The sequence below is a fragment of the Botrytis cinerea genome, chromosome 2, assembly GCF_000143535.2.
Source record: "Botrytis cinerea B05.10 chromosome 2, complete sequence".
Classification (NCBI taxonomy): Eukaryota; Fungi; Ascomycota; class Leotiomycetes; order Helotiales; family Sclerotiniaceae; genus Botrytis; species Botrytis cinerea.
The window spans coordinates 3,265,082-3,288,902 of NC_037311.1; the positions used below are offsets into that span (position 1 = coordinate 3,265,082).

Genomic DNA, 23,821 nt, shown 5'->3' on the forward strand with positions numbered 1-23,821 from the left:
TAAAGATTGAAGGAATTTACGGATATCGAATCGGACCAACTACGCATTTAAATATTCCGAGACACTGTTCCAGCCCTTCTCATTTACAGTTCATACTAATTAGAACTTCACAACCACATAATTTTTAATACATTCTTGTATCTACGGATCATTATGCCTCCTAAAGCGAAGTCCAAGAGGACTTTTAATATCTCTGCTAAGAAATCATCCGCAACCAATTCAGATGAACCTCCTGCCCCCTTTACCCGGCCTCCTCCAAAGCTTGAACCATTCCTAGAGAAGCTCTCGAAGTATCATATTTACATTGCGCACATCGACAAGCATCCCGCAGATTTCAAAAAGAAGATATTCTTCGTTCCGGTGCTTATGAATGTTGCAATTATTGTAGGACTTCTATGGCGTGCTTCTACCGTCTTCCCTTTTTACATGAAGATTTGTTTTTCGATGATGGGGAACTACAACGAGACAACCATTGAAACTCATAAAATACCTTTGAATGACACAGGATACGAAATTTTACGTCGTGCTTCAATATTCATGATCGATTTACTTCTATATGTTTTTGTTTGGCCATGGCCTCGAGATTTCTTCCTTGGACGAACGATTGGTAACCCGGTGTCATGGAGATTAGGAGTAGGCTTCCGCGAAAGAGAGATTGTGGTACGCCGTAGTAGAAACTGGGATCGAACAATTGGAGATTTCTTAAAGGAAGATAATGAAACTGGAAAAGAATTAATGGCATCGAATGTCCGAAGGGCCATTGAACCATTATGGTTGTCACAGAAGACTGGATATTTGATGTTGAACAATGAGTGGGATTTGGATTGGAAGGCCATGATCCAGGCTACAAAGCTGGTGGATAAAAAGACTATGGATCTTCAAGATTTCAAGACGACTGTTTTCGCATGGCACGCAGCTTATGGATGGATGATTCAAACCGAGGCTCCTATCGACCCAAATAGTAGGGAAGAGTTGGGAAGGAAAAAAATAACAGCTTTCAAGGAAGAATTGACATTGATGGGGAAGGAAAACCTGTTCTTTAAATGGATTGAATTGGTCCAGTTCGAATCCTCGTCACCAGAAGGATTTGGTCCGGAGCAACAAAAGGCCACAATGGAGAAGGCCAAAGTAATGTTCGAATCACAAGGAGTCGACTTTGAAGCATTTTGGGATAAGATTGGTGGAACTGAGGGACTTCCTGGGATGGATTGATTTGGTTTGGAGATTCATGATACCCTATAGAACAAGTGATATGCTTTCCACCAAAGGCATGATAAGTATACAAATGACTATATAGTGAACCGAATACTACATTCTGATCAAGTTGATAGGTTTGTGCTATTAATGGGGTTTGCACAGTAGAGCTAAGTCCCCAACATACATAATTGTTGGTTACTAAATATGATGCTGATACACCTCTCCAAAACTTCTGATTTCTACAAGTGTAGACAGAATGGTGACAAGTGGTACTTGAATTATCGTTAAATCATTGGCATCACACTGCTTTATTCCCGTTTTCATTCATTAACCGTGGTCTCTACACTGCGGTCAGATGAAAATTAGCTTTCTAGTCGATTATTTGATCCATTCTGCTTGGATAACTGAACTGGCTTTGATACACCACTTTACAATTGAGAAGCGATCAATATCATAATCTTGCCGATACCTGTTCCTCTCTACATTCAGAATGGTTCCGACTTCGAAAGACTTCCTCCCTCGTGCCTGGAAAAGCTCTATGGTTTCCCATTGCAGCAATTTGTCTTGCAGCCCATGTACTTCTCTAAGTTTTTACTACATCCCAGAATCTACAGGTCAAACTTCTCAATGGATATATCGCAACGCCATGATCAACAAATTTGTCGGAATTTCCCTTTGCCATATCACGTATCTGAAGCTGACACTACCTCTAAATGGATCCAAGGGCAGAAGGTGATCGACTTGTAATAATCAACCCATCAAGGAACAGGATATACAATGGCATTCTTGCAAGCAACCTGGTTATTTCGATTTCGATTGGAGGCAAATGGTACCCATAATCATTCTTACTCGAAGAGCAAGACATCGACGTTCTACAAACTCACGTTGTCTCGTTGATAATTGGATCTGGTGGGATATCTGAGTGAGCGGATACGGCCAAGCTTTTCGTTAAACATAGTGCTAAACATGCACTATTTGTCAAATACGATCATGTCGGCAACTCCGCTTCTCCATCTCCAGCGCCTTTTTGGGATGGAGTCACCGTACACAAGTATCTTGATTTATCCAAGTATCTCTTTATCTAAAATCGCCATGCCAGGAAAACCTGCTGGAGGAAACATTGTGGTTGTTTTATTGAGACATGTTTCTGGGCAGAAATCAGATTGTGGGGATGAGTATTTCTCATCAAATGTTGTCGATTTCACATTGTGGAGTCCATCTACTGATCTGTTGTCTCAAACTTATGCCCATCTCGATACACATCGGAATTACATAACGGATCACCTAGCGAGCTTCACATTAGAATGGGGTATCGATTTCTATTTCCCTGACTCAATGGAAATCACAAATCAATGGAAATCACGAATCCTTGGTTCTTCTCACTACTTCACTCATCTTTATACACCAGTACCTATGTGGATGATAACCGAGAGGGGGAGGTACTTGATGATACAATCGCTGAGTCTACAGCAAAGATGAAGGGAGTGGAGTGTAATAAAGTGGAGTTGCATCGGATTTAAAATGTACCTCATGATATTTACCTCGTGGGGAATAAGACAGGATGATACAAAGAAGCAAAGAATGCGGCAATTGCTGCAGATCGATGTTTAGACTTCTACAAGGAAATTGCCATTTCATGATGAAATAGGGATTTAAATTTATGAACTGACTGAAAATCTAAAGTATAGCCAACGAACTTTTGTAACGTGGTTTAATTGATAAAAATCATATGCAAAGGCTGGAAAAGAGAAGTGGACTGCATCGATCCAAGCTTTCGAAACTTCCATGCTTGCCATAACGTTTGGTAATGATTTGTATATCGGAAAGTAACATTCCATGGCATCATTGTTGAAGTTACTATTGTACATTGTCTTAACAATTCAGTTATGATTGGAATTTTTTCAATCCTGCATGTTCCTGATCTGCCTCTGTAGTTTAGAAGCAAGTACTCCAAAATTTGTCCCGAGGTCTTTTTTCTGTCCTAGCCTCTTCTTTTGATGTTCTTTCGATATTCTGATTAGCTATTGGTTTTGTTCCTTACAGTTTTCCTCGTCAGCTAATGCCGATCCAAAACTCTAATGTTGTGAGTTAACATTACTATTATCCAATCAAAATTCATCACAGCTCTTTCAAAGTTTATGTTGCATATCTATGACCTTTTTTAATAGGCCACACCCCAAGAAGCGTTCGACTAGTAGTCGATAGCCTTGATAATCTAATTTTATAAAACACTAGGACTCAAGTACCGTCATTCCTATATCCCTATGACCAAATCACATACCATTTACACTTCTGTTACAAACCAAGATGACGATGAGCAAAGTCGTCTCAACAAGCTCCAAGTGGCATTCACAGGGTCGCTCTTCCAAGAGCCGCTAGAATCTACCCTATACTAGTACCTGACATATCATCTCAGTTCACTCATTTTGATCTTCAACTGAACGGGTTACATTCCTAAGATGGCAAAGGGCAGTGTACATCCTAGGAGGGGTTGTCTTGTCATATATCATCCCCTCTCTATAGCTTCCTTGGCTCCTCCTCCATCATCATCACTCCATTACTCAAGAGAAAACGTCAGCATGTCTTTGATCATAGCGACCCGCGCTGAACTTTACTTTACACAGACAACCAGTTTCGATTTATCATGAGATTTGAATATCATCAATGGGCCAATAATTTTAGCACTGAAGTCTACACCTATCTAATTTTAAAGAACTTTCACTTGAGGAAGTATCTGCTTGTCAAATTCCAAAACCACTTAAGCTCAAAATGATTATCTTACTGTCAACGATTATTTGTGGCTTTGAATAAAACCTAAATAATTTTTATTTTTTTTATGTCTCTCCTAAGCATTGCCGAGCGGTCATGGGACAATCTATTTTCAAATACCGCAATTAGTGCAGATCGCCCATGAACTAATTGATACCGCAGAACTAGTTTCAGCATGAATAGTAAATCCTATATGTGCACAACAGAAAAACGTCATTCACCATTCGAGATCACCCTCAACTGAGAATCTAAACATGAGAACTAAATATATCTTTCATCTGATAGGACGAAGTAACCCCTATATTGATCGCTTTTTCTTAGCGTACAACTTCACGAACGCATATAAATATTTCCCCAATTTTTCTTCATGTTCTTCTCATCATACCCAATCACTCGTTTACAAACATCCGCACACAAATCTATCGTTCAATTTACATAATATATATACGCGCAATCGCATTCTACACAAACGATCAAATTCAACTTGTCAACTACCAACTTATAATTATGAATTACAACAGCACCATGAATTCCAACGGTACCGATAACTATTACGTTGGAATCACCTCCAAAAACAGCACTTGCACCAAAGCTATCACCTTGAGATCATGTATTCCAGTACATGATACAAAATCCATAAGTAACGAGCAAAGGCCCGCCTACATTGCAGGTGTCTCTATCGCCTTCTTTTTCATCATCATCTTTGCTATCGCCATACAAAATGTACGCGCTCGCATTATCTCGAACAAAAGGTCCATGGATGAACAGAGAAGAGTTGAAGAAGGAAGAATGACCAAGGCTGTTCAAAAAGTCACTGGTGGTGAAAAGGCAGATCCAGTTTCAACGGAACCTGCCAAGCCATGATGAAACGTAGTTCACATCAGGCAACGAGGAGGTAAAGGGATTAAGGATGGTAAAAGTTTGGGCTGTAATTTTCTCAGGCGCGGTTACGTTGAACGATTAAGGAAGATTTGGATGATTATTAATGACGGTCTATATTGTATGATGAAATGTTAAATAATTAAATATGGTTCTCATGAACTATTCTCACGAAATTCTCTTGTCACATCATTTGGTACCTTGTGTAAACTCTGTGTGGAAGTTCTGTCGTTTCATCGGCCTAGACGATTGTCATTTTCCCACTACATTAGGACGATTCAAAATTTTCTTTTTCTTGAAGACGTTTCTCCGGACACGTTTTTCTGAATGAATTATTATTTTTGATCTTTGAACACTGCCAACCTCCGAAGTTTGCGAAACTTTTTACCTTCAATTATAAGTGACAAATTCAATTGCCCAACAGGTCAGATATTCCAGCAAGGTACTCTGCAAGAGCTCATGTCCCGGGCAATCTCGATGAATTTCATTGTCCTACTCAACACAGTGTCCTCATCGTTCAAGAAAATTAGCTGACGTGTCTGTCTTATGTCGTCTTCGATTAGGCTGTGCTAGTATTAAACATCCGTCATGCCAAATATAGACAGATAGAGTCTTGAAAAATTTCCGACAGATCACGGGATCTGACATGGTAATTGGTGGTGACTAAATCTTTGGGTGTTTGAACTGGATTGATAGTCAAAGTAAATCATCAACACTAGTACCAATATGATTGTCCATTTTCATCACAAACTTTGATCGCCCATCCGAAAGTTTATTTTATGTCTTCCACCTATCGATCTTATCTTTAACATGATCAATTGTCACCCCCTTTAACAGACATATCTGATCTAAAAATAGTGGTACCTTCAACATACCGACAGTAGAACACCTAAAAGTCACATCGAATGAAGAATAACCTTCAAAATTCCTAGCCATCTCATCCATAAAGTCAAGGCATTCCTCCATTTCCTCTTTTGGAGTGTAAAATTGTACATATCCTCGTTCAATCCTATTTTTCCTCACTCGCGCGTTGGAAAAAAGGAAATGAGCCACTGAAGCTAAAGCAGTGAGAACACTATACCATATTACTATTCGAGTCCAAAGAATTACGATACAGCTCCTCCACACGCAATCGTCTGATAGTCTATCTGTCGTTCAAATATTAAATTTTCAATAAAGTTCTACTGTCGGAAAAAAATTTAACCAGAAAAAGTTTGAAGCTTATGACATAAATCGTAACACACAACATGATTCGTAATTTAGAATGATCTTATCAGTACAGAAACGAAATTGCAGTTGAAATGAATTCTAAATGACGAAAGGATTAATCCTTTTCTCTCAAAATTCAATGAACAGATGAAGTATCCAGATTATTCACAACCGATCACGTCCATGAAATGACATCTCGCAAACCTTCTTCGCATCTTCTTTAAGCGAGATGTCATATCTATCCCCCTCATTTTAGCCCCTGCCTAGCATAAAAACTAAGATATTAGAATCATAAATCTGTCTCCCCCACACCAAAAGAGAGTCAAATCTCTTAGCTCGTAGACTAGATATCAGTAGTTAATATTTAGCACCAACTCAAACCCTAAAGGTAGAGCTCGCCAAGTACTGAAAGGAACATTAAGTATTAAGATACTGAAATTTTCTAGATTGGTTTCAACGGTTCATCTTTAGTGGGTGGATTTCCGTTCGGTCCTACTCGGTATACATAGAGATTTCGCTATAAAGGTTGCCTCCCCCGCATTTGAGAAATTTTGATCTCTCCTCTCCCTCTTTATACATATATTCATACGCATATTCACACATACCTTCACATACACCCTCACCTAAATCAAAGATAATCATGTCAACTCCAGCCAATATGACTACTCTTCAAGTCCATCAATGCACGTCTTTACTCCAAATATTATCCCCTCCATTCCCATTCTCATCCTCACCCAATCCAACAACTACCACAATCATCACCGACCGCCCCTGGCATCTCTTCCTCGTCGATTAGGTTTAGAAATGCGATGGTTCCTTACGTTAATATTAAATGCGTTGAAGACCATCTTATAATCGTATATTTGGTTGTTTCAATTGTGAATCTACGAAACGAATGTAAGGAATTAGAAAATCCGAGAGAATGTGAATAGAAATCAAGTATACAGCGATCAAACGAAAGATTGAGGATTTGAATGGCGTTGAATAGATTTGGATTATTTGGCTGCGATTATTTAGGAAGCACCTTTACCGCACCATACATAGCCTAGTCTATCTTTTTCTATACTGTTCTCTTCACCTCAAATAATCAACCCACAACATTTCCCCCAACACCCTCACACCATCCTTTAATATTCTCCGTCACAACCCTTCTCAATTTCTCCACACTACTTATTCCATACCAAGCAATATGTGGACTCAGGATTAATCTCCCACTATCCCGCAACTCGCTATCTCTGGCTGCTTTTACTAAGGTACTATCTTCTCCAGCTGGCTCTTCTACATAAACATCTGTTGCTGCTCCTGCAATCTTGCCTTGTATCAATGCATCTACTAAATCTTCTTCATTGACTATTCCTCCTCGTGCGATATTGATGATGAGAGCGTTTGGTCTCATCATTGATAATTCCGCAGAAGCAATCATATTTTCCGTAGTGGGTGTCAAGGGAAGAGACAGGAAGAGGACGGTACTGGTTTTTATGACGGTAGTAAATGGGGTATAATTTGGGCGAGTTTCGGATTCGGAAACACCTTTTCGTTCGCATAATTGAACCGTCATTCCTAGTGCTCGACAAAGGTTTGCTACTCGATTTCCTATGCTTTGTTAGTTTTATGGTTCGTGCGCTTGGTGTTGTGGGATAGCAGGTAGGGTGTCCAACGACCCAGTCCGGAAGTGGAGAACTAGAAGCTTTCAACCCCGGAAGTCCATTCAAGAACTTTAACACTAGGTCTTCATACGGAACACATCATTCAGACTCCCGACTACCTTGATTTAAAAAGAAGATGGGAGCTCAATAGACTGCCATATCACATGATCTGGTCAACTTTAACGACATCACCCAGGCAATACCTCCAGCGTTAAATAACCATACGAGAAACATGAATCGAACTACGCTTCAATCGTTCCTTTGATTCAATCCCTCAAAAATAACCCTAAGAAAATTAAACTTCAATCTTACCTAACTCCCCACCCCCTACAATTCCCGCCACTTCCCCCTTAAACCCTGACATCAATCCCCCATAGAAATGTTTGCTCAAACTTCCCTGTTCCTTCCATTCTTTTCCCTCTCTAGTTCTCTCATGCATCCCCACTACATTTCTTCGAAGCGCCATATACAACGTTAATCCATGTTCTGAAACCGCTTCATTACTTGCTGCTGGAACATTGGATACCGAAATTCCATGTTCTTTGCAATAAGCGATATCGACATGATCTGTTCCAATGGCTAGGATAGCTATATGCTTCAAATTTGGTAGCTGGGAGAGAATGGTTGACGTGAGGAAGAAACGGGTGGTGATTAAGATATGGGCGGGTTTGAGATATGACAATAGTTCGTCACCTTTTGGAGGTGGATTGGGTAGTTCAGTGACGGTATAAGGGATTGGGAGAGATGAGAAATCTGGTGAGGGTGTATGGAATGGATCAAGACGGAGAATCTGGACGGTTTCGGGGAGATTTGAACGGAGGGTTTGTGGAGTTGGGTTGGCCATGATTGATTGATAAATTGAGATAGGTTTGGTAAATTAGAGGAAGAGGTTCGTTTTTACCCGAGTTGTAGTCTTGTACGCTGACTTAAGAGCAAAGAAAATTGAAAATGAAATCTATATGTTGAAAGATAAAATAAGAAAGGACGTCTAGTAAGTAAGCGTATGTATATTAAAAGGCGTAAAGTTTTAGTGGAACCTTTCCCCACATTCGGATGACTCCCACGATACGATATAAGGATAGAAGGCTTAGCTTAACAGATTGGACGACATTATAATAAACGATATCCCGACAAAGCTTATGTGGATATCTGAGCTGGGATTGAAGATTGGAATGAAGTCATTGAGATGTTGTCGACGCGGCACAATATCAGCCGAACAACAGCCGGTGAAGAGAAGATTGAGAATCATCCTTGATGAACAAGTCATATCACCCACTCTTCCAGTGAAAAAGACGTCAATGGCGCTAAATAACGAAAGTAATCATGGGCAATGGTATGAAATGGAAAAGCCAGTGCCAAAGTGTAGATTTTATCATCAATATCGTCAACATCATCTACTCCCATCCTGTCCTGTCCTATCCTACTCCATCGATACCAATCCAGCGATACCAATCCAACCCAATCCAATGGACCATATCATCGAAAGAAACACCAATGCAATACAATCTATGCCGCATTATTTTTCCAAGATTAAGCTGACAACAAATAAACAATACGCCACGATATCTCGATATCTCCATCATCTCCATTTCATTACTTGTCACCTTCAATAGTTTCTTGAGTTCAAACTCCGTTTTTCAGATATTGAAAGTGGAAGCCGTAAAATTCAGACATGCAATTGGTTTACATGCCAGAGTTTTTGGCAGCTAAGTAGTTTCAATAGTGTCAGTACACCAGAAAAGCGAATCTGAGAGAATGAAAAGGTAAAGAGAAGAGAAAAAAGTGGTCATATTTTCCAGAGAAGAGAAGAAGATCTTTGTATCGTACCTTGATTAACATTAGCAGAGTCGAAGCTAACGACGTTTCCTTGAGCATCAGTCATTGAGGGAGTCGATGCATCATCCACATCGCGTCCTGCAAGTTGAAGAGCTGTGGTTTTGTTAGCAGTGGGAAACAATATATAGTCTCATTTAAAAGGGGAGCGGAAGGATGACTGTGGATGATAAAGGTAGGTCGGCTTTTGGAAATTGGGATAACATACGTGAGGCAATCGCAATGGCGATGAAGGAAAAGATAGTGATGACTGTGAATTGCATGGTTGCTGGTGGGTATGTTTATTTAGGTATTGAGCGATGAAAAACGTAGAAGACTATTTGATGAGAGTGATGAGAGTGATGAAGTCGGCCGGCAACAAATGATTGCGTATAGGCAAGAAGTTGATTAAGAATTGACACACGGATAGATGAATAGATGAACGAATAATGAGATGAAAATGATGATAAAATGGATTCCCCGTACTTCTAGGTCATCGTTCTTATATCTTTCTTCGTCTAACTCTCAACATCTCAAGAACCCAAAACGAAGATCTAGACTCAGACCTGCGCCTCTCAATTCCCAAAGACATCATTATAAAATTCATTCATTATTAGAAATGATTTGAAATGAGCACCTATCAACATGCTAATCGCATGTCTACTCGAATCCATTACTTTTGTTGATTCGCTAATATCATGATTTGAGCAGAAACCGGGGTTTACCGCGTTACAAATTGGATGAAAATCACATGGTCTTGATACATTGAATGTCGCAGCAAGGCTTATGTTGTATGGAGTATACTTAAGCTCAAGGGTATTTCTCATGATTTGCTGGGGGAAGTTGGAGATAATAGTAAAAAAAACCCCGGATTGATGTGGTGTAAGGATGGAAGGAAAATGGTTACTGAAACGTGGATGAAGTGAAGCGAGATGCAAAGAGAGCTGTCATCCCAACATCACCCGTAAAGCTTCAAAAAGATCCAATGATCTGACGTAATAAGACTTCTTCATGCGTAGAAGGTTTGGTGAAGACGGAAATATTGAGATCCGAACAGATGAACTTTTGGGGGCTGTAGATGTTGTGGTGGAATAAGGTTTTTTGTTGTTGTAAATAGATTTAAGGGGTCAAGGTCTCGTTTGAGGCTGGGTGGCTTGGGAAGTGATTGACGAAAAGCTTCTCAGACAGGTACCGGATATTGATTTGTAGGTTAAGTGGGCTATCGCTTTTGATCTGCAAACAGCCTTTAAGTATTTGACTTGCGATTCGTATTTTGCTTTGGATTAAAACGTGGCGTTGGATGGGTTAATACCGACTAGGTACCTGAGGGCAAGATGTCTTTGTCTTGTACTTTGAAATGATGACATAAGCTTAAAAGGGAGGATATCTTTCAAGATCAAAACAGGAGCTCTTTCAATTATGATGGAATAGAGGGGATGTAATGTCAGCTGCACTCTCAATACAAACGAAGTTGAAATGTTGAGTTCATCTTCGTTATCATCATCATCGCCATGGTGTCAACGTCAACGCCGATGTCAACGTAGTCGGTTAATTATCGGACCACTCCAACCTCAATCCATACGATGGAAATGGAATCTAATCATCATTGACATATAAGACAATAAAAAGGAAGCATTTATTCAATTAAGAATGATATTCGTATACTTACCGACGGACCAGCCAGCCAGCCAACCAACCGACTAACGGAACGTAATGGACCGAGCAAACCGGCGATCTCGGGCTAAAATGATGCAACCTCTCAAAGACCGAATGCGGAATAGATAATGCACAATTCACAAATTATCCACTCAAATCGGCATTTATGCAAATCATCGCACTGCACAGCTGAGCATACCTAGGTACCTGAAACATTCATGAATCATCATCGATTTCCACAAATCAAGGCTAAAGCTTATCGATAACCCCCGCTATGAAGTCCCACAACACCCGAGCTCCCTCTACCGGTATCGACATTCACTCGCAACGACCTTCCTCTCAGTCTTCACTTCTACTCAGATACCTTCTCTCCATAACCTCAACCTCAACCTCAGCCTCACTCTCAATAACCTCATCACGCCAACTGACTCTCGTCACACAGTTTGTAAAGTCCAATAGAGTCAACTTATTGCAGGAATACAAACACAAGTTCAAAGATTCATACAAGCACTCGTATCCATATTCGTATCCCCATTCCTTACCTTCCGGCCGACAACTACAACTACAACTCCATCCAAATCCAAACCTCAATACAACCCCAAATCTATCACCCAATCCATCGTCACCAATAGCATCAACAATTATGGCAACTCCAGATCATTGTCTGTATTGTTTCGAAGTTTTGACTGCTCATCTCGAAAAACGACAACCCTTAGACTTGGAAAAGGTTCAAGAATTATGGACATCTTACCCCAAAGGTCTCGAGTTACAAACCAGCGAAGAAGAGGAAGAAGAAGATGTGAATCTTCAAATTACGGGTTCCCACCCACCAAAAACAAATCCAAGACCCGATCCAAATTCAACCACAAATTCAGCACGTCATCCTATTCTCCAACGAATTACACGATCTGCTTCTGGAACCAGCACACCATCCTCTAGTTCCTCCTCCGAACGAACATCAACCTCAAATTCCACATCTGCAACTACCCCCTCTAGTTCAACCACCTCATTCACTCCCATCGGCATCTCCCCCACTCCCCGTCACACAACCCAACTCTCCCCTCCCCGCAGCCTCCGCGACTGGTCCACCCCCCTCTTTGTAACCTGGAATACTCTCTCCTCTTCTTCGCAACCGCATCAACAATCACCTTCTCTACGCGGCTGCATCGGTACTTTCTCCTCCGAACCCCTCCTCTCATCTCTACCCGAATACGCATTAATCTCCGCCCTGCACGATTCCCGCTTCGATCCAATTACGCTGCGAGAACTCCCAACTCTCGAAGTTGCCGTTACTCTACTCACAGATTTCGAAGAGTGTGATCATCCGCTAGATTGGGACATCGGAGTTCATGGAATCAGGATTAGTTTTTATCATAAGAATAAGAGGTTTGGGGCGTGTTATTTACCCGATGTGGCGGTGGAACAGGATTGGGGAAAGGAAGAGACGGTTGTGAGTGCAATGAGGAAGGCAGGGTGGGGAGGAAAGAGGGAGAAGTGGAGGGAAGTGAGTCAGTTGCATGTGGTTAGGTATCAAGGGAGAAAGGAGAGTGTTAGCTGGAAGGAATATAACGAGTGGAGGACTTGGGTACAGAAGACGGATAATAAGGCTGAAGCGAGGAATTAGAGGCGATGGATATTACACCTTCTAGACACTGGAGATAGGAACAGGATAGGGGAAATCTCACTATCATCGATTTAAGCGGGTGATGGAAGTGCGCGGGAACATGGAATTAGGGGGAGCATAAGACACAACAGACAATGATTTATGACAGCAGATAGAGATCTAATTGGGGGTTCTTTTAATTTACTTTTTTTTGCTTCTATTTATTCTATTTTATTTATTCCCTTCTTCCGCCATCTACTTCTCTCATACCTCGCCTACTCGTAGGATACCGGAATCGATCACTAGTGAAACCCTTCAACATTCGGATTAAAGCATTCCATTTCAATCCAATTCAAAGAACTTGATACAAGTAGCACGGTAACTGATGCTGTCCAACAGTTTATAGGGTCTACTCTAACAATCCATCCACCCATCCATCCATCCATCCATACTATACTACATCTCCTTTTCTTCAACTCGAATCTTTAGTATATTCAAATCTCAAAGATATCAATAGTTACATACATACATACATACATACATACACACTTCATTTCAAGACTCTTTCAAAGCATCCAACTATTCGATACTCAATTTCATTAATGGGTGGAGAAAAATATAAAAGCTCCTCAGCTCCTCGCTATATGGTTTCCTACCCTATCCTATGGCATATGTTATCCCTTCTCTTTCCTCTGTGCTTTCTTTTTCTTGCATTAGACAACACCGTCGTAATGTATTTTTATTCCACTCCATTCTGTTCAGCCCATCCAGGCCCTTGACATTGATTTGCACTTTACTTGCCTAAATTGACAAACCCAACCATTCCGTATTCATCCCGTCCATGCGTACCGTACCCTTTCCCCACGCCATCCATATCGCTATCCCTTCCTTTCCCTCCCAAATATAAAATACAAATGGATATCCAGCAAATCAACCAAGCAAAATCACTACCCATAAGTTGTGATGTCATTAATATATGTCGTAAGTTCTTGTATCGTCCATCTCGTCTCATTCCTTCTTTTCCAGCCCCTGGCTCTCACTCAGTATTATCTCCAACCACCCACCTCCTCTCACCCATTTCATCAATTTATTTCCAACAGACAAACTTCCTTCCTATCTCCCTCAATCTCCCCTTGCCAAGTCCTTTTCCATTTCTATTGCCCCTCCCATTCCTGTTCCCTCTCTTTTCATATTCTCCAATTGGAGTGTCCGGCGGTAACGGCGTCAATGGTTTCGTCATCGCCCTTCTAGTCCCCAATTTCTCCCTTTCCCCATTCATTTCATCCCCAAATTCCCCTCTATCCATCATTTCCCTATCCATCATTGCCCTCTTTCTTCCCTCCACAACTCGTCTAACAATCAACGCAAAAGTTTCTTCGATATTAACAATACTTCTCGCGCTTGTTTCCATAAACCCACAATTTCTTGCTCTAGCCCATTCCAAGCCTTGCGATGCCGTCACCTCGCGCGATTCTTGAAGATCGCATTTATTTCCCGCAATGATTTTAATTGGAGGCGAATATCCATAATCGAATCCTCCCCCTTGTATTGATTTTGCATTTGAGCTCTGGAATTTCTTTGTTTTCGAACGGGATTTCGAAAGAGAAGATTCGGCCTGCGCTCTTCTCCATTCTTCGCCTCGAACTTCTCCCTCCATGGTAACTAATTCATCGAACCAATCCAGCGCATCCAGACTTTCGCGTCGCGTGATATCATATACCATTAAGAAAGCATCGCTTCTCATACTGCCATTGGCACTTTGCCACATCCCGCGATATTCTTCTTGGCCTGCGGTGTCGGTTATAGAGAGGTGGTATGTTTGGCCATCGATGCGTCGTGTGAGGGTATAGGAATCCTCAATGGTAGGGTCGTAGTCAGATGTCCATTGGGATTTTACGAGGCGGAGGGTTAAAGCGGATTTGCCCACGCCACCGTCGCCGAGGATGGTTATGGTTATGCGATTGGAGTCATAAGAGGTTGCTGCCATGGTCTTTTGTGTGAGATGGTATGGTGAGGTGTTTGCGGAGACAAGTTAAGAGGGAAAATGATTGAAGATTGATCGATCGGTAGGATTTATTTAAAGGCGAAAGCGGAAGGACAAGTTGTTTGAGAAGGTGTTTGAGGTATGGTATAAGTAGAATTGAAACTTTCACTCGAAACCAAATTGGTTGTCGCAGATACCTGTTCTCAACTGAGCGTTCACTGTCCGTTCAATGTCTGTTCGTTCGTTTGCCTGCTCGATATCCCGTTTGTTTGTTCGTTCGTTCGTTCGTTCGTCTGTGTATGTATGTGTGCATGTATGTGTGTATGTGTGTCTTCCTCCAACCTTCCTACCTTCCTCCACGTTCACTCACGAATTCCCTTATATCCCCTCTCCTTTCTTTCCTTTTCCCAATTGCGCCAAACCTTCGACCCAATTGATGTAAAACAATTTGATCCAACTCGAATATCCTTCTTTCAACTAACCTCCGAAAACCCAATTGTCTTCTAGTCGAAAGAAGAAATTCCGCACAGACTGTAATATAAATATAATCTATCCCGCGTCTCTTTTAATTCCAATCCATCTTACCGTTGACTATCCTTTTCTTTTAATAGTATGTTTCCTCTTCAATTGGGGTTGGCGTATATATATTCTCCTATTCTCTTGAAGAATTGGAATGGTCTATACATTTGCAGACTTTGAAGATCTATATGTAAGTAACGATGAGAGAAGAAAAAGAAAAAGGTGTGGCACACGCAACAATTCACTTGTACAACCACGCCCCTCAATTAGCCTTCTCCAAATTCCCGAGACAAACAAGCAGACAAGGAAGGGCAGGACGTGAACTGCTGTGCGACTATGTTGAGCTGGTCTGATATCATTTTCTTGGCCTACCTATCGAACAGATATTTTACTCTTTCTGCTTTTGCCTATCTGGCTTGACTCGAATGTTTGTATTGGGTAATCCGTTTCTGACCCCCGAGTCAATACAAGACCTTGCGAAGACGTGGAAGGGGAAAAAAGCTAATCTGAATCAAATCCTAGACTGAGCTCTCCGGGGAAGGAAAAGAAATGGAGAATTGAGAGAATCGAGAGATTGGGTTGAATGGGATGATATGATAAAAGGTAAATGTGCGGAGATGGACCAGGGGTATGTGAGCCAATGAATGATGAGAATTGAAGTATCGAGAGTAGGGATTCCTCGGTTTACTTGTATGGTGTTGTGGATTGATGAATGGATGGATCAATGGAATAATTGGTCTGTGACATGAATGAACCCGTCGGTGGCTTGGTGGTGGGCTGGCGGGCAAGACGGTCTAACTGTGATTTGTTCTTTTGGATCTTCTTTTCTTTCCCTGGTACTTGGCAGGAAAGATCTCAAGCAAACAATTCTTCGCTGACAACCAGACAGACACACTTCCACGCCGAATCTCCATAGACGGAGGGCCTAGGAAAAGGGGAAGAGATTGAAATCTTAGATAAGGTTGTCCGAGACATGTTTTTCATTTTCCGTTTCATTCGTGCGTGGACTGACCAGCTGCGGAAGATGAAAATACTAGAATGAAATGGACAAAAGACTGCAGGATTCAATAAAGCAAGCAAGCATTCGATTATTCAATTAATTGATTAATCAATACATAAGCAGGTGCTATGTACAGACTATTCTCCTCAATATCCTTCCTCGAATTTCTTGGCTTATTCATCCCTCCCGTTTCTTCAATCCTTTACATAGCATCAATACTAGGTAGTCCATAGTTCCATTCAAGGTAATGCAGTGTAATGTGCTCGAGGAGGGAGGAAGGTATTCAACTGGTTGCAAGTGCACCTTGAATGTAACACAATCCCGTGGGGTTGGTCTGGCCTGGGTTGGGGAGATGCTTTAGTTCTTTTTCCCTCTCATTGTTCCGATACACCCATAGAATATTTCAAGCTTTTGTTCTTGTACTACTAGATAGGTAGGCAGTGAAGCTACTGATACATATCCCATATCCCATATCCCACATCCTATGTACCATCTTCCTTCTCCTCGCCCCTCATATCCCTCATCCCTCAAAAGACCTAGGCTCACTCGTCTCCATCTTAGAGAGTCCCTTGTCAACCAAACTTGCATTTATCGTCACTATCTCCTGTCTATATCAACCACCTCTCACATATGCATCAAATGTCCCTACTACTTTATCTTTCTCACTAGATCCCCGAGTGTTTTTCCTCCCTGCTCCTTCTCCTGCCCCTTCGATTCTCCCCTCCCCTCTCTCGTTCTCTTCATCTCCTGATTTGTTTCATGAGAACTAGATCCTGTACGACAGCTAAACCAACAAAAATACAGGCAAATACACGAAGAAACGAAAGCCGGAATGCTACCGATTAATCCAACTTTCTATAGTGGTACTCTGGGTTTTATTTGTATGAACACATCATATTCCAGAATGTCGGTGGAATTTGAATAAGAGAAGGTGGAGGATATATTTTGTGTAGGTGAAGTGATTACATTCATGGCTGCTGGCCTTGAACATCAAATTGTTGATGCCGTTATGGTTATAATTTCGATTGAGCTTGTGGCAAGTCTTACGCTTGTCTAGGGGAGGCTAAAGATTGATTTAGATTCAGTTGCTTGGATGATCTCAACCCCTCATTTGAATTCAATCTTCGATTCGAGTTTAATCACTCAATTGAGCTCAAGGGCTCATCAATTAATCAAGCCAACTTTTATTGTTGCCAAGGGCTATGCCAAAGGCATCCGTGAGGATTACACCCAAAATCTCAAATCCTTCTGCAGTCTTGTGCCTGTACCATACCCCATAACTAATTATTCTTACACACTTCATCGACGTTAAATTCTATCCTACTATTCTTTTCCCTTCGTTCTCTATATTTCAGAGTTCTACATAAATTAAATCCATTCATCCTGGTAGAAATGTACCAAACTAGCCATCTCTCCAAGGTAGTTTCCAGAATCAATACATACTTCATGAGTTCTCTTGTGGTCGCTTTTTGATATTTCCATTTTCTGACCCATTCATTGAACACTGCAAAAGGAGAACCTTCATTCACGAATCACCAGCAAGAGTTTTGATTTTGAATGCAATCGCAAATTTTTATTTCCTCAAAACCCAACCCAGTACCAACCGCAAGAATATTAATTCCCATTCATATCTGCTCTTTAGTAAGAAGATTTCTCAGTCGAGAACATCAAACTAAAAGTTAAACTAAAATGAAAAGGAAAAGGAACCCCCATCTTGCAACTATTGCACCGCTAAACTAAATAAACCTTTTCTTGATCAATAATATCATTCCCGTCATCAAGTCCATAGCGACTTCCAGTTACCCATATGCATAAATAAAGAGTAGGAACCCATGAAAACTCAATCTCTCAAAAAAATAATTCGAGATGAGATCAAAGTCCTAAGAAGTGAAATCACAAGTCCTATTCCCAAATCCCTCATAAACCAACTGCCAAAGCAACTAGCGAGCAGAGAAAGGTTGAGAAATCATAAGATCAGGGATCCGAGGATCAAAAATTTGTAATAAAACAAAATGAAGAAGTAAAATGGTGTTGAGATCAAGGACAAGGGTCAAAGATCGTGTTGGTGATGAAGTAATAGAAGTACTTAAATGTACCACATGCCATTACGAAGCTTCGCGAGGACATCCGGATTGACTTTATCATTCTGACTGAGTTGTCCCAAAGGAAGGAGTGGAACATCTTCAACCACCACCTGGCTTGAACCAGTTTGGCTAGAGGGTGCCTTACCAGCGACTTTGTTTTGCGCTTCCTTTGCCTGCTTTTCAAGGAACTTCTCTCCACCGCGAGGTCCAGCACTATGGCCCGTAGCCTCATGAGCACGAGCACGGTTAGAAGCCAGATGTGCATAGTAGACGGCAGGATCTGATAAAAAATTAGTACAAGAAATTTACCCAGGATTTAGAAACTTACACAAGGAGACAGGAGTAGTAGAACGCATATACTGATAGCAATGCTGATAGACCATTCTCTGGAAGTCATTGACTGGAACCTGAGCTTCATCCATGATGACCTGGTAGTGGACTGGGCGAGCAGTTCCTTGAATGGCTGAATGGGAACTCAAGTAAAAATCATACTCGAACGGATGAGTGATATCTCGTTCGACAAGTGTACCTGGAAGGGCATTTCCGTTCTTATCACCAGCCGCCATATCGTTGTCCTTTGGAAAAAACCTCAAGTGATGTCGCTTGGTGCACACCGTCACAGTCCAACGAATCTAAAGGCTGTTAAAAAAGATTTCATAAAGAATTGAAAAGTTCAATCACTTACTGCTGCGGCTTTGGGACCAAATTCCTTCTCAAGGGCGATCTTCATATTCTTAACCTCTTGGTTAATAACATGTTCGAATTGACCTTCGGACACACCGTCTCTAAAATAGTAGATGTGCATTGGTCCAGATCCCTTGCCGACTTTGGAGACCCATTCTTTAAATAATGGAATGAGCATTGAGTTGATATTATCAGGTGAGATCATTTCAACACGCTTTCCGTTAGTTTGGACTGCAGCAGCATATCTACACGCAGTAGAGTCCATTGACATTGTTAAACAGGCCATGGAAGATTGTGGAGATCCTGGTGTGGCGTGAGAGACATCCGCACCAATAACCATTGTTGCCCGGGGGAAAAAAGGCTTCGGTGGTTTACTGTCTGCTACTTTGCATGTTGTGCCCCCAAGTTTTGCATTCACCTTCATGCAAACGTTGGAGCAATATTGTGGCTGGGCCTTGGCAACATGAGCAACGTTCATCACTATGATCAATTAGTCAATGATTTTGGGGTAGGAGCGCCATACTTACTCTGAGACATCATCGCAAAACGACACTCATTGTTCTTCTTGAAGCGTTCGTACATGAAAGAATTTCGATCAGGTAAGATGAAGAACAAAATTTGAGGGATTTGCTTGGCTTGTTGACCAGCAGCATTGCGAACGGTCTGAACTCCCTCAGCGATCTTGTCTGGAGCACCAGAAATCTTCATGATGGGTGGAGTCTTATTGGTGACTCTACCACCATGGCCAATGTAAGTCTGAATGAACACCTGAAGGAAGTTCTTGACAGAAGGTTCCTGGATACAGTTGTCAACAATGGCAACACCCCAAGAGACTAATGGTTCTGGGTTAGCGTATAAAAACTTCTTGCCGCGTAAGTCCCAACGTCCGGATGTCCTCGGATCAGTGACTGCCTTATCAAATTGAACTATTGGATTTTGAAGTAGACGAGCTTGAGTCTAAAGAAACGTTAGTAATTGTATATCAAAGAGTATAACAAGAGAGAATAACTTACCATGGTCATGTTTCGATCAATCTTGAACCCGTAATGAGCAAGATATGGATCCTCGTTCCATTTCAACATCCCAAGACCATGTTCAATTGATTGGATTCTGACCTTTGGTCTAGTAACCGCAAACTTGATCATGGAAGATGTTTGATTCGGATCCAATTTATACTGGTACTTTTGGCTAGGAGCCAAAGTGCACACTTCCATTGGGAAGAATCCTGCTTTCTCCGTCTCAATTAAGGGAGCCCACCAATACTTCAGGTTAATGTTGTACTTGGACTTGAAGTAGTTGTACACGGATGTCTCCTTTCCAGTATCTTTTGGCGTAAAGAAGTGGTTCTTGGCATTTAAACCATCAGCGGCATATTCAGGTTCATGCTTGAAAGTGAATTTCTTCACTGTGTAAATCTTAGAATCTAAAGTCAAATGTTAGTAATAACCAATTGCGGTTGGTGAGAAGTGGCTTACCATCTTTCTTGCCGTGATGTTTCAACGTGAACTTCAACTTCTTCATCTTTTCGAGTGTCAAGAATTCTGCAGACTTCTCAAGTCTACCATTTGGCATGGATCTCTGCTCAGGTCTAAGAAGCTTTCGGAAAACATCGTAATCAAGTGCCTTGTTGCGAGGAACACTGCACAAGTTACGAGCAGCCTGCATAAAATCCTGGGACGTCCAGAATGTGCCGTTGGCAACATCAACATTAACTGCTAGGCCACGAATTACAGGACCCTTCTCATTGAGATGGTTGCAAAGGCGAATCGACTGGTATACACCCTTCATGGCCTCAATTGTGATGTCCAATGGGCAACGGTCAATACCACGAGCGAAGAAGCTACGCTTTTGAACAACATATTTCTCACTGGGCCATTGACGAATCATATGATCAAGAAAGTCTATCATGAGAGTTAGTTACATTCATTGGTGGTTGCACAACAAGACTTACTGATGGCACAAAGAACGTTGTTATCAAAGTCGCATTCCTTGTTAAGATAGCCGTGTAAAGAAGCCATCCTGATGGTGGTTGTTTGCCTGACCGTGCAGTAAATCATGCGATCGCGGTTTCCACCTGGTTTGCCAGCCTCGAGATCAAGATCAACGAGAATGCGGAATTCACCTCGGGCCAATGGATTTGAGCACCTAAGAAATATAAGTAAGCTGTGAGATATGGGTTGAAGTGAGCAGAATCAATTACCATGCAATCTGATTGCCATCCCAGAGCCAAAACTTGCCATGCTTTGCCAACTCTCTCTTAACAGTCTTGGATTCCCAGACCTTCTTGATAAGTCCCATCTTCTCAGCACCTTCACCTATCATGACCTTGATATTCGTTAATATTTGGAAGTTGAGTCATGTGAATATTTCAATACTTACATTATACTGGTAGACATCCTTATTAGGAGCATCGAGGACTTTGAACTGGTTGACTCGAATGCTGATTGCCTTGCCTTGAGAGTTATATCCAGGGCGAGCTGGAAGAATGGTTTCGGGGGGCTTGTCAAACTGTTTGACATCAGTTTCACGTTTGAAGAAGTGGTTCTGTTCCATTTTTGCAGTTGATCAAGTTTGAGAAAAGAGTGATAAGAAATGAGAAAGAGCGGATAAAGATGAGGATACTTGGAGGTTAAAGGTATGAGGTGAGAAAGCAATTCAGAAGTGCTGGTTGGAGAATCAACCTGCAGTAAAAGCTCGTGAATGTGGTGGATTTGATTGTGCTTGTGGTGACTGGAAGGATAGTGGTTTGTTTTGATATGTGTAAGGGTTGAAGATTGTTGAAGGAAGGGTAAAGAGTTGAAAGGCTTAGAGTGTTTGGTTTTAAGAGGGACGGTAATTGAAGGTAGAGGAGAAATCTTTTGTACACAGTAGATTGGAGCTAGTGGAAGGGAGGAAAGAAGAGGAAGAGTGCTAATGCCTCGAGGAAGTGAATCCTGTCCAAACTTGGTTGGCTATAGAGCGGGGTATGACTGTGCATGAGGGTGGGTGGGTCACTGCCTTTCAATTTTCCCATACTCCTTCCAGGAATAGTAGCAATCCAATCAAGCAACTAGCTCGTCCGGTTTGAGTGGGCAAGATGCCAAGAAGTGTCAAGGTAAAGAGCGGTACAAAAGTGAGAAAGGGAAGTTGATGGACAAGTACAACAGGCTGTTGACCTGAGGTGCGCGTGGGGACAGCGAGGTAAAAACCATGGAGTCAAAGAGTGAATGTAGTACAGATTTCCACCCAGATGACTCGAATCACAACACGCAGCTTGGCATACTTCCTTGAAGTAGCAGCTGCTTCGACACAGATTGTAAAAACACCAATACCAAACGGATAGACAAAACAAAAGATATTACTCACATTTTCGCGATAAGATGGAAGCTCACAACGCATCTTTTTGGGTTCATCTTTCTTTGGGTCTCTGGCGGGATCAAAGCCAAGACTAGGCCCAAACGGAGTCTGGCGTGGCTCATTTGGTCCGTCAACTTGAGGAATGACTGACGATGTGGTTTGTTGTCCACCAGCAACTGATTGTGATACTGGAGGAACTGATTGCTGCTGACCAGGGTTTCCAGCCGATGAAGGTGGACCCTGACCGCGACGCTGCTGTTGACCAGCACCCATGATGTCGATTTTGGTGGCGTCTATAATTTGAGAAGTAGCGCGTTAGTAATTGTCATGTATGGAAAGAGAATCTCGGACAAGGAGGAATAGACGGATTGAAAGAACAAAAATGGTAGAAAATTAGACTGGGAAAGTGATGTGAAATTGATAGATCGTCGTTGGGAAAACAATGGGAGGAAGATGTTAGGTTGTGAGAATAGCGACGGCGAGAACAAAAGATGAAGCAGGTGACCAAGACGGCAAAAAACAATAAATTTGTTTGACTTACCAAAAGTTGATCGCCGTTGATAATTGTTGTTGTTGTTTAGCTGTAATTGTAGGTGGCAGCAAGCAGAGATTGTGACAATAAAGCTATGCAATGAGATAGATTAGTCTATGCGAAAGATTGAGATGAATCTGCAGCAATTTGAGATGAAATTGAAGGTTGAAGAGATATTAGATGGGAGGGCAAAGATTGCTGTGAGGGATCAATGTGGTGTTTGCAGTTCAGAAACTGGGTGGCTAAGAAAAAGCAAGCAACCGCAGTAGTCAACAGAGCAAACGAATGCGACTTCACCTGGAGACTGATTCCTCAAGTCCACTTCAAACAGAAAGACAAAGCAGCTCGAATATTGATGAGAAAGAATTACTTACTTGGACTTTGTTGCGTAGATCGATAGAAACTATGGCGTAGAAGAGAAAATTGATGTTGTAGATAGAAAGGTGGTTGTTGTTGTTGTCGTTGTTGGAAAAGAAATTGAGGGACGAGATAGAAGCGACAGCGAGACTAATAAGTCAACGTAGATTTGGCGCTAGTGTAGAAGTCAATTGAAATTGGAAAGAGCCGACAAGGTACCTTCTCTCTCTCTGGTTGAGGGAAGGAACTTCTACAAGTGAATTAAAGCTCAAAACCAAAGTGAGAAACACGAGATGAGATTACAGGAAGGAAAGGTGATAACCTTTAAGTATTTATCTGTAACGAAAAATGAATCCCAATTCTTATTGTGAGCCAGCAATCAAGTGTCATTAATGAGTCAAGCTGGTACTTTGAAGCAGTTTGGACACTTGCTTATTGCACACATGAAGATTCACAATATATGGCATTGATTGGCAGGCAATTTTCATCGAAGGCACGTTTGTGTTTGGTTTTGCGTCGGTTTATGTGCCTATGCGCGATGCAGATCCAAGGCA

General features: G+C 41.6%; 7 protein-coding genes across 7 annotated transcripts; 3 read left to right on the forward strand and 4 right to left on the reverse strand.

The window, feature by feature from the left end:
- The first annotated feature begins 88 nt into the window (after nucleotides 1-88).
- On the forward strand, nucleotides 89-1,322 carry BCIN_02g09210 (hypothetical protein). The gene has a single exon (XM_001554292.2). It carries the CDS (start codon nucleotides 154-156, stop codon nucleotides 1,210-1,212), a length of 1,059 nt encoding a protein of 352 aa, XP_001554342.1. The 5' UTR covers nucleotides 89-153; the 3' UTR covers nucleotides 1,213-1,322.
- Nucleotides 1,323-4,035: 2,713 nt separating this feature from the next.
- On the forward strand, nucleotides 4,036-5,016 carry BCIN_02g09220 (hypothetical protein). Its single transcript, XM_001554294.2, has one exon. It carries the CDS (start codon nucleotides 4,474-4,476, stop codon nucleotides 4,828-4,830), a length of 357 nt encoding a protein of 118 aa, XP_001554344.2. The 5' UTR covers nucleotides 4,036-4,473; the 3' UTR covers nucleotides 4,831-5,016.
- Nucleotides 5,017-7,025: 2,009 nt separating this feature from the next.
- Nucleotides 7,026-8,689, reverse strand: BCIN_02g09230 (hypothetical protein). Its single transcript, XM_001554296.2, has 2 exons — nucleotides 8,013-8,689; nucleotides 7,026-7,647 (listed from the first exon to the last, which is right to left on the reverse strand). Exons 1-2 carry the CDS (start codon nucleotides 8,542-8,544, stop codon nucleotides 7,142-7,144), a joined length of 1,038 nt encoding a protein of 345 aa, XP_001554346.2. The 5' UTR covers nucleotides 8,545-8,689; the 3' UTR covers nucleotides 7,026-7,141.
- Nucleotides 8,690-8,927: 238 nt separating this feature from the next.
- BCIN_02g09240 (hypothetical protein) lies at nucleotides 8,928-9,994 on the reverse strand. The gene is made up of 3 exons (XM_024691637.1): nucleotides 9,742-9,994; nucleotides 9,528-9,629; nucleotides 8,928-9,406 (listed from the first exon to the last, which is right to left on the reverse strand). Exons 1-3 carry the CDS (start codon nucleotides 9,794-9,796, stop codon nucleotides 9,384-9,386), a joined length of 180 nt encoding a protein of 59 aa, XP_024547408.1. The 5' UTR covers nucleotides 9,797-9,994; the 3' UTR covers nucleotides 8,928-9,383.
- A 1,365-nt stretch (nucleotides 9,995-11,359) lies between these two features.
- On the forward strand, nucleotides 11,360-13,073 carry BCIN_02g09250 (hypothetical protein). The gene has a single exon (XM_001554297.2). The coding sequence runs from the start codon at nucleotides 11,812-11,814 to the stop codon at nucleotides 12,790-12,792; it is 981 nt and encodes a 326-aa protein (XP_001554347.1). The 5' UTR covers nucleotides 11,360-11,811; the 3' UTR covers nucleotides 12,793-13,073.
- A 264-nt stretch (nucleotides 13,074-13,337) lies between these two features.
- On the reverse strand, nucleotides 13,338-15,415 carry BCIN_02g09260 (hypothetical protein). The gene has a single exon (XM_001554298.2). It carries the CDS (start codon nucleotides 14,756-14,758, stop codon nucleotides 13,859-13,861), a length of 900 nt encoding a protein of 299 aa, XP_001554348.2. The 5' UTR covers nucleotides 14,759-15,415; the 3' UTR covers nucleotides 13,338-13,858.
- Nucleotides 15,416-17,828: 2,413 nt separating this feature from the next.
- BCIN_02g09270 (hypothetical protein) lies at nucleotides 17,829-23,629 on the reverse strand. Its single transcript, XM_024691638.1, has 12 exons — nucleotides 23,285-23,629; nucleotides 22,920-23,002; nucleotides 22,388-22,671; nucleotides 21,422-21,550; nucleotides 21,243-21,367; nucleotides 20,994-21,187; nucleotides 20,518-20,943; nucleotides 20,056-20,465; nucleotides 19,570-19,999; nucleotides 19,044-19,522; nucleotides 18,687-18,990; nucleotides 17,829-18,638 (listed from the first exon to the last, which is right to left on the reverse strand). The coding sequence occupies exons 3-12, from the start codon at nucleotides 22,649-22,651 to the stop codon at nucleotides 18,361-18,363; spliced, it is 3,039 nt and encodes a 1,012-aa protein (XP_024547409.1). The 5' UTR covers nucleotides 22,652-22,671; nucleotides 22,920-23,002; nucleotides 23,285-23,629; the 3' UTR covers nucleotides 17,829-18,360.
- Between the last annotated feature and the right edge of the window lie 192 nt (nucleotides 23,630-23,821).